Here is a 9,937-nt window from a genome sequence, read left to right on the forward strand (position 1 = left end):
GCCAGGGATGGGGCAGCCACAGCTTCTCTGGGCACCCTGTGCCAGCGCCTCAGCACCCTCCCAGGGAAGAGCTTCTGCCCCAGAGCTCATCTCATCTCCCCTCTGGCAGGTTAAAGCCATTCCCCTTGTCCTGCCCCTACATCCCTTGTCCAAAGCCCCTCTCCAGGTTTCCTGGAGCCCCTTTAGGCACTGGAGCTGCTCTAAGGTCTCCCCTTACGGAGCCTTCTCTTCTTCAGGCTGAACCAGCTCAGCCTGTGTCCAGAGCAGAGCTGCTCAAGCCCTCTCCTACTGCAGCATCCCAACATCACAGTCCCACCAGCACCTCTCCAGGCACCCCTGAGTCGCCTGGTACCCATCTGCCAACCTCCAGCCCCACCACACTACACTGCCCCCCCCAACGACCCCAGCCCAATACCAGAGGCATCCTCTGGTGACAGCAGCCCCCAAAGCCAGGGAAGACTGAGGTTTGCCAGGTCAATCTGGCTCCAAAGACGCCCGAGGAGAGCTGTTGGTGGCAGGGGTTGGTGGTAGGTGGGAAACAAAGGCCCTGCTGGAAAGGAGCTGGTCTTTTCATGTGTTTTAAACACAATCCAAGTACCAAGCCCCTTCCAGACAAAAGGCTTGCAATTGGAGCTGAGCACAGAAATCCAATCCCAAGGGTGAAGCGAGAACCTGGCCTTGCTTAAGCCAGTGTACCAGCACTTCACTTGTCGTTCTTTCTTTATGGGGGAGGTGTGCTCAGTTTCGTTCCTTGCTTGATCTTCAGGGTTTGCTGAACAGGGGGAAAACACCTGCAAAGAGCCTCTCCCGAGCCCCTGAGCCCATCTGGCCTCTGAAGCACAGCAGCCAGGCAGGAAAAGCTTGAGATGTCCAGAGATGTTAAAATCTCCTGGTCCAGAGCGGGAAGAAGGTGGCCCAGAGCGGTGCAACCCTCGTGACCTGGCTCTTCTCTATGCAAAACCCCTGTTTCAGTTTCTCAGCAGCCTTCCCAGCAGTGTTTGTGCTGTGCTGAGACCAGAGCCAGGAGCACACACAGCCCCGTGTTCTCTCACCTCTTTTGCAGGGCAGCCTGGTTCCTCCTGGACAGCCGCGCCGTGCGCCACGCTGCCATCGGCCTCTTCTGCTGCGGGGTCTCTGTCTACCTGACAGGCAAGTGCTGATCCCCCCTGGCCCCCTGCGCTCTGAGTGCTTCTTTGCTGCTGCGTTTCTGCAGCACCGGCTTTGTTTTGCAAATGGCTTTGCCAGCTCATTCCCGTAGCGTGAACTTGCTGTTCTCGGTGAGCAGCCTTCACCAGGGCTCCTCAGGCCTCAATTCTACAGGTCAAATGCTTCCCTTTAGTCCTTCTTGCTCCTCAAGATGTTCTGTGCTCTCCTTCCAGCTCTCGCCATCTACATGCTGCTGCTGTTTGAGCTGGAGGCCGGCATCGCCAGCGCCTGCATCCTCTCCTCGGGCATCATTGTCCTGCTGATCACGGTAACGCACACCCTGGTTCGGGCTTCCAAGGTTTCCCGGCGCGGCCACTCCGAGGTCTCTCACACCCTCTATGAGAACGACTCTGCCCAGCACGGCGACTCCTCCACCAGTGACCTCAACAACAAGAACGTGACTGCGCCCCGGCCTCAGCCCGAGATCCACCGGGAATTCTCCTTCCCTCCTTTCCTGGAGCGCAAATCCCAGCTGGGTTCCCCGGCCAGCAGCAACCTCACCTCCTCGGGCAGCCCTGGCCCCCGCTCCGAGAAGGAGAGTTACAACCTGCCCCGCACACACAGGACACTGTCAGCAGAGTCGGGTCTGCTGCAGGCACAGGGCAAGCCCTGGAACAGCATCACGCAGGAGATGAGGAACCTCATGTCTCGCAAACCTGGAGCGTCGGGCAAGGACTCGACTCTAGTGTGAGTGGAAGTCGGACCTTTTCTCCTCATTTCCTCCCAGGGCAGCCGCAGGCACCAGGGCCAAGATTTGCATCTGTATTAGAGCTTAACATAGGTCTTGTCTCACCAGAGCAGGGGGTGGCTGCATTCTCACCCTCGTGCCTGGGGGTCTCTGCAGCTGCTGCCTGATGCTCTTTGCTTTATGGAGAAGACACTACATCTACTCAAAGCCAAAAGTCCTCGGCTGTAACTGCAGCAAGGAAATACGTGGGTGAGAAGGGGACCTTGCCCATAAGCAGACCTGTTCTCCTTCTCCAGCAGACCCCAACCGAGTTCTCTATCCATCATTCCCTGCCCTTCTGCTGCCTCCCTCCTTCTTCCTCCTCCATCCCAGCAGCCAGCACTACACCAAGGCAGATCATACAACCACCCAGCAGCCAGGCAGGGGGTAAGAAAACAAGATGATTGAGGAGCAAGTGAGATGGAAGCAGAGGAGTCTGCAAGCTGCAGAGGGTGGGTTCGGGGCGGCAGAGATCCTGCTGCTTGGCCACCAGCATGTCCGCTCGCTGAGCAGGGCCACCAACAGCTCTCCACAAGGAAGGGGTTGTGCTAGAGCAGCCCTGGCTTTGCTCAGCAGCGGAGGGACCTCTCTGAGAGTTACCTGGGTGCCCCCAGAGCAGTTCAGGCTCTCATGGCTGAGGTTCTGGAAGGGCTCTGCATTGGCACTGCTGCTCCTCTCCTGCGTGCAGGGCACAGCACAGGTACTAAAGGCAGTGCTGTTGCCATGAAACACAAGTCGGTTCAGCTCACTCTGTCCCTCTGACTAACACCTCGCTTGTTACTCACAGCTTCACACTCTGCCAGCCCAGTCCTGGCCCACAGCAGCAGCACACACTTCCCCAGTTTCTCATCATTCAGCAGCTAGTAAAGCATTTCAGGGAGTGAAGAGAGGCCACCAATTCAGAGACTCCCTCTCCCCTCCCTTGCTATTATCCTGAAAGACACCTGTTATCCTGAACACAAAACAATTCCTTTGGGAACTGAGTTTAGCCCTGCTTTGATCCCTGCATCCTTGGGAAATTCTTCAGCAGAACAGAGCTGGTTCCAGGAGAGATGAACGCTGAAGCTGCATCCATTGTAAAACGCCCTCCAAAGCTGTGCACCAGCTCTGCTTCCCACTGCAGGACAGGGGATGGAGAGAGCCCTTTTCTTGTTGGCTTTATGAAGAACAGGAGAGTTCCTTTTTCCTTTGAAAGGCTCCAGCTCTGCACGTCTTTGTTTTGCTCCATGCCCTTTGAAACACGCCGAGCCAGCAGGCTCCAAGACCCCTCAGCCCGAGGCAAGCAACAGGGGGAGGTTTTAGACAGAACTTTCTTGTGTTTTCTTTTTATTATTGTTCTCTCTGAAACCAGATTCAGCAGCTCCCTGGCACACATATGAAACCCTCTCCTTGCAGAATGCCTCCTGAACAAAGCCAAAGTGTGCCTGCATTACATCTTTCCACAGCCACCCACAAAACACTGAAAGCAAGACCTAGTTTTGCAGAGATATTTCTGTGGCCAAGAGGTAGAGAGAAAAATGCCTCACAGCAGCCTGCCATTGAAGAGAACTGGAAAGGACAAGCACAGAACCAGCCCGTTCCCCTCTTGCAGAGCAAAGGGACAGAGCTGACCCCCAAAGCACTCCCCAAAGCAGTGCTGACCCCTGTGGCAGGGTTTGTCTGCTCAGGTGCACCCATTACTGGGAACAGAAGCAGGCAAAAGCCTTGGTGCAGCTTCACAGATTGAGTAGGTGGTTTCTCCCTCCTCCCCGTGGTTGGAGAACATAGAGCTGGGCTGGAGAAGGCAGCAGAGGACGGCCAGTCTTGACTGGAATCAGGAACTGGCTGGAGGATTCTTGGCTTGCGGGGCAACAGTGCTGTGAAGAGAAAGAGAGGGTCACATCCAGCAGGCAGGGAGGACACTGCAAAGAACCAGGGGCTCCCTCAGATAAAACCTCCCTGCTTGCGGCAGGAGAGTGGCTTAGACAAGAAGAGCTTTCAGAGTGCTGTGTAGGCTACAGAGCAACACACACCAGCCCCTGTGGGTGGCAAGCAATCTGCAGCCACACCACCACAAACCCACTCAGCACGCTCCGGGCCGTGCAGAGCGTGACCCTGCCAAGCAGGCAGCAGGGAAACACGGAACCCGGACCAGAGGTGTCTAAGCAAAGTCGTGCTGCAGAGACAGAGGCTCTGTTCACTGTGGTGGGTTTGTCAGGGATGGGCACTTGGGAATTTTCTCACTCCTACCCAGCCAGACTCCAAAACGGAGGAGGGAAGGAGGAAGAGATACATACACTGGACTCAGGCGACCTGCTGGAAGATATTTTAGTAGCTGTAGTTCAACTGCAACCACACAGAAATGCCTCATCATTCTGCTACCACTTATCTCTGCGGGACTCTGGCCCAAAAGAGCCATTCATGTGACAGAGAACAGCCTCACTTACCCCATTTCAGTAGCATCATCTCACTCCAAATGCTTTTGACACAACAAAAACATGTTTTACACAACCAAACATCCCTTTTTAAATAAGGAAATAAATTATTTTCCAGTTGCCCTTTTATAAACTGGATCATTTGCTTCCCAGTGAACAAGGCCAGAAGATCACTGGAAAGCAAGCAGTGTGCTCTTTCAAGTAAGAGCCTAGAATCCCATCCCTGAGAGAACCTCTTGGTATATCTGCACTGCACTGTGTCACCAAGGCCTCTGCCAGCCAGGATGGTCACTTGGGCACAGGCAGTGTCACATCCCCTTGCTACCTGCGGCCCTGGGCAGCGTTCAGCTGCTCCTTCATGGCTATGGCGTGTTTGAGCAGATTGTCAATGCTCTTGAAGTACACGGTGCTGTCAGTCATGTTCTTTATGGCACTGAAAGACAAAGAGGCGGGGGGGAGATGAACTGTCAGTATTTCCAAAGGCATTGTGGGCTTGGAGCACACACTGACAGAGAGGACTGGTAATAAAACCCCCAACTTCACAGCATCATAGAATCCCAGCCTGGTTTGTACCCAACCTGGCCAGGGATGGGGCAGCCACAGCTTCTCTGGGCACCCTGTGCCAGCGCCTCAGCACCCTCCCAGGGAAGAGCTTCTGCCTCAGAGCTCATCTCAATCTCCCCTCGGGCAGGTTAAAGCCCTTGTCCTGTCCCTACAGGGACTGCTCATACCCTCACACCCACACCCCGACTGTGCTCTCTCCTCAGCTTACACCAGGGAGGCATCAGGGAACCACAGTCAGCTTCTTGCTTTGTTTCTACCACTACACCACTGCCTGTGAACACAACCCTCCAGCTTGGAGGAGGCCCCCATACCTGCAGGCATACTCCACTGTGTAGATGGCTCCTTGGCTCTGCTCCTCCCAGCTCTGCATGTCGGACTGAAAGAGAAGACACCATGAGGTGTGTGCTGGGCAGACACAGCCACACACTAGCATTTAAGAGACATTTATTGTGTGTATTTCTGGCAGGGCTCCTAGTTCAGGCCAACTCTTTGCATACTCTGGCAAAATTCCCCTTGGCTTTAGCTCTTTTCGCCCATGGGCCTGCTGAGAGCCACGGACAGTCAGGCTGTGAGCAAGCAGCAACACTGCTGAGTGCAACGGACTGGCTGGATGTTTTGGAGTACTTGGATGTCCTGGTGTGTCCAGCCCAGCAGGCAGCTGGAACTAACACAGCTCCCGTGGAGCTCCGTCCTTAGTCCTCCCTTCAAAGCCAGGTAAAGCTTCTGGAAAGTTCTTGTTTCAGTAAACCTGCCATTCACAAAGGTTTTTAGAGCATCCTTGGCCTCCCGCCTGCTCTGAGACCCCAGCGTCTGCTCCCAAGCAGCAGTCAGCACCGTGTCCTTCCTGTCACGAGCTGGAAGGAGCCCTCTCAACTGGGCACAGACTGGAGCAGTGCTGCACGTAGCCAGTCCTGGCACAGGACAGAACTGTGCCCTAGCTCCAACCAACCACCACAAATCACAGTGAGAGCACAGTGGAATTCAGAGCTCATCAGACACCTACTGCAAAAGTCCTCAAGTAGTTTGGGCGCTCTTGAATATACATTCTCCTGGGAGCTAATTCTCCCATCTATTCTGCTGCGTCTAGTTACAAGCCAGAGGAAACCCAAGGGCCTCTTTCTGTGAGTGAAGGAGGTGGGGTAGGAGCTTGGACTTCCTCCAGAATCACTTCTGCTATTCAAAGGCTGTCCTCCATCAGACGCTTGACCACATCGCTATAGACTACAAAAGAAACAAGCCTGTACATGCCATGCTCCCGGCAGTTCCCTGCAGGACTCACACCCCACACAACACCACGGCTGTTCCTGCTGCTGGGAACACACGTTGAGTGCAGAGGATGCACAAACGTCCCTGCAGCTCCTCTCCCTGCTCTCCTTAAGAGGGGCCAGATGCTCTTCAACAACCGTGTAGCCCCTGCCATGGCTGGTGTGTGTGTCACAGCCTGTGCTCCTGCCGTTCCTGAGCACTGGTACGTTTTAGTCATTTCCCATCACCAGAGGCAGTGATGCCTGTTCCCAGCATTCCCACCACTTCCTGGGATTTTCATGGCCTTAATTAGGAACAAGAGCCTTTCCCTAGAGCTCCTCACGTCTTAATCTTTCCTTGATGTCCTTTCTTCAGATTCCCAGGCTATGCCCTTGGATGCAGTTTAAGAACTAAAGCCAGCTATTAATACACAACAGCACTAATGATTTATTACTGGTGCTTGGGAATGAATTAATGAGGAGCTGTAAGTTCTCCAAAGACCAGAGACACGCAGACAGGCTGCTCTGTGTGGAGCAGGGCTCAGAAGCACAGCCTCAACGTGCAGAGGCAGCGAGAGCCTTCACCAGGATCTTATCAGCGAGGTGGCAAATCTGCTCGGAGAGTCGGGGATGCGAGGAAGGTATTAAGATTATTGTTTTCTCAAATCACAGCAAGTTGCTTGTTGTAAAGGGATGGGGTGACCTTCTCCCTGCAGAAACTTTTCTCCCAGCCCCCTCCTTCCCAATTTTTCCAAGGTTTAACCCTGGGAATTTCAAAGGCAGCATCTCAGGAGCATTCACAGCCAGAGATGGAGTTACTGCACAGCTGAAGGAAAGCTGGAAGCAACCAATAAATCCCATTTCCTTTGTACATTACCTACATCTTGGGACTAAATTACTTAAGAACAGATCCATACAGAACATTTCTTTTTCTTCTTTTCTATTCTGAAGCATTTAAAGCACTTTAATGCCTTTGCTCTGATCCAGATCAAACCTGACAGCGTGTTCATGGTGCACAGCCCTGCTGACACCCTCCTGTTCCAGTCTCTAACCACAAAGCCGATGGGCTCTGGCAGAGCAACCCAAAATATCCATCCTCATATAACGGAATGCTGAGACCATGGCCCTGAGCACATCCCTTCCTCCTGGGGTTTGGCTGCCTGGGCTCAAGGGCTTGTCAGGCTCAGCCTGTTCACTGCAAACAGCAATGCCTGAAACTGGGATAAAATGAGAGTGGGATAACAGAGAGAACGTGGCCACCAGCCCACTGCCAGCAGCTCCGCAGCACAGTCAGGCCTGAGCTATGTTTAATCCTCCCAGTTCCTACCAGTTATGAGCAGGGAGGAGAACATGGGAAGCTGATGGGGCTGGAGGAAATGTCCCTCACAGCAGCTCTGTTCCAGCTGCCACAAACCATTTTCTTTCCATTCTCTCCCAGCTCTTGTCACACTCCTTCTAACACTGGAGAAGCAAACAGGCACCGGGGTGGCACCAGAGCACTGTGTGGTCAGTTCAGCTTTGTCCTGCCATGCACTGTTACTGCAGGGAGCAATTCCTCGTGTGCTAAGGCCAACCACTGCCCCAGCTGGACTAGAGAGCAGGGCAGGAGGGAGGCTGCAAGGCTGAACATGAAGGCATTGAAGACCAAAGGGATCTGATGCTTGTGAGGCTGCAGTCACACAGAGGGTGCAGGGTCCTCACAGATGCTGCTGGCATTCACAGGACAGCGTGACCTCCTTTCTCACAAGTGAAAACCAGCAGCAATTCTGGCCACAAAAGAGGATTCTCTGGGAGAGCTGCAGTTAGGAAACGAACTTAGATGAGCCAGAGAGGGCACAGAACGCTGCAGATAACTGCAAAGAGCAGGAAAAATGAGAGAACCAAAGGTTTTCAGAGACCTAGCCTGGCAAAAACCTCAGTGCTCAACAGCACTCTGTGTCTGCTGTTTCCACTAGTGCTGCTGCGCTGTCCCTCACCCTCATCCCTCTTAGGCACCGCTCAGGGATGGGAACTGATCTCTCCCCTCTGCAAGACTTGTCATACAATTTGCTCCATTTCCTTTTGTTCAGGACACATTCCCTGAAAGTGGGACTATCCTGATTAAATGAAAGCAAGTGACAGCTCAGGAATAAGATTACAACCCTTCTCCTGCATGCCAGTGCCACAAGCAGCACGTGCTGCACACACACATACATCTCTATACACCAACCACTGCACACAGACACCTATATAAACCATTAATAAATAATTGAATAATAAAGTGTCACGATCCAGGTTAATTTGGAAAGCAGGGCTGTAAAGCAAAGGTGAAAAATGGGGCCTGACAGTGCATTAGCATAGACATGAAGCAGTAATCTATTCATGAGACATCACTCCTAATGAATCATGACTGGCAGAAGAGGGAGAAGGACAACAAGGCTGGCATTAAAGTGTCTGTGCTCTGGAGGAAAGGAGGAGCACAGCTGTGAGATGCGATTCATTATCCTGCTTTGCCTGATGTGGGCTCTTCTCAGTTGTCTCTTCACTCGCCCCCTTCCCTCCTCTCACCCTCCTCCTTATTTTATGTAGGAAATAAAAGCCTCCCAGTGCAGGCAGGGGTAATAAGATTCAGCATCTCCCTCCTCCCTGTACAAAACAGACGACTCCTTTCTTTTTGTCTCCATGCACAAACCCAGCTGTGAGAGCACAGCACCACGGCCGCACTCTCAAGCTGCTTTTTGACTCAGGTCTACAGGTATCCCCCATCCCCACTAGTTCAGACCAAGCTGGGCTCCTGCAGCACCTCACACCCCAACAGCCAATTTCCTCCCTCCTTCCCGCTCCCCCTTAGGGAGGTGAAGTCGGGACAAGGTGCCAGGTCAGGAAAACACTCTGTGCTCAAGGGTGGCAGCTCTGGAGGCCAAGTGGAGCCCAACTCACCTTGTGCTGGGCGAGCTCAGGGAGGGACCTGCGCACGTGCTCCTGCAGCCGGTACAGTGCCACCGAGGGCTCGTTGGCCAACACGTACATGCTCTCCGTGAACTTGTCTGTGACTGCAACAAGAACAACAGGCGTGGGAAGAGGAGAGCTTGGCATGTCCCCCATCCCTTGGGAAAGCCAGACGGGGACGTCACCGCCGCCCCGGTCCCCTGCAAGCTCTGGTTGTTCTGCTTACAGGGTTATGCCCGTCGCTGAGCAGTCTGGCGGGGGGCAGGAGATGAGCAGAGCCCAGGGTCTGCTCCTATGCCTGGCTGGGAATGCTGCTTCTCCCAGTCTCTCTGCTCAGGGCCTCCAGCGGGGTCCTGCTGTTGCTCCCCAAGGTGATGTCCTACAAGCACCCATGGAGGAGGCTTGGTGGCTGCCAGCCAGGGCTCAGGAAGCCCTGCTGCTGTTCCCAGGCGGCTGCTGAGCCACTTCCCCTCCCTACACACCTCTCATCCTGACTCAGGCTCTGTCCAGGCCCTGCTCCACATGGGAACACCTTTCCAATTAAGTCACAGCTCTGATCCCTCTCTGCAGGTTCACAAGGAGAATTATTAGCTCCTTACAATTAAAAGCCCAAACTCGGAGCTGGTTTCATTGCTCATAGCAAGGGATGCTCGGGGGGTGTTTGCACCGGGCTGAAGCAGAACAAGTTCAGCTCCTGCATCAGTTTTGGGTTTCTTTTCTCTTCTCCTCCCTTCGGAGCTTTGGTTTCCGTGACAACTGCTCGGATGCGCCAGGTCTGTGATGCCAGAGACAGAGGAGCTTCAGCGCACAAACGGGAACGAGCTTTGCAGGAAGGATTCCCCCCCCGGGACAGA

At 53.9% G+C, this 9,937-nt stretch overlaps 2 protein-coding genes across 2 annotated transcripts; one reads left to right on the forward strand and one right to left on the reverse strand.

Annotated features, from left to right (window-relative positions):
- Window positions 1-1,063: 1,063 nt before the first annotated feature.
- On the forward strand, window positions 1,064-1,897 carry TMEM221 (transmembrane protein 221; the record flags this gene model as incomplete). Its single annotated transcript, XM_010016126.1, has 2 exons — window positions 1,064-1,149; window positions 1,380-1,897. Coding segments are annotated over 2 exons (604 nt in total), but the record flags the coding sequence as incomplete, so codon positions are not given.
- Window positions 1,898-3,740: 1,843 nt separating this feature from the next.
- On the reverse strand, window positions 3,741-9,183 carry MEF2BNB (MEF2B neighbor). Its single transcript, XM_010016125.1, has 4 exons — window positions 9,075-9,183; window positions 5,223-5,287; window positions 4,673-4,780; window positions 3,741-3,789 (listed from the first exon to the last, which is right to left on the reverse strand). Exons 1-4 carry the CDS (start codon window positions 9,162-9,164, stop codon window positions 3,747-3,749), a joined length of 306 nt encoding a protein of 101 aa, XP_010014427.1. The 5' UTR covers window positions 9,165-9,183; the 3' UTR covers window positions 3,741-3,746.
- Window positions 9,184-9,937: the final 754 nt, after the last annotated feature.

Source organism: Nestor notabilis, unplaced genomic scaffold, assembly GCF_000696875.1.
Source record: "Nestor notabilis isolate BGI_N333 unplaced genomic scaffold, ASM69687v1 scaffold27606, whole genome shotgun sequence".
In the NCBI taxonomy this organism is placed as follows: Eukaryota; Metazoa; Chordata; class Aves; order Psittaciformes; family Psittacidae; genus Nestor; species Nestor notabilis.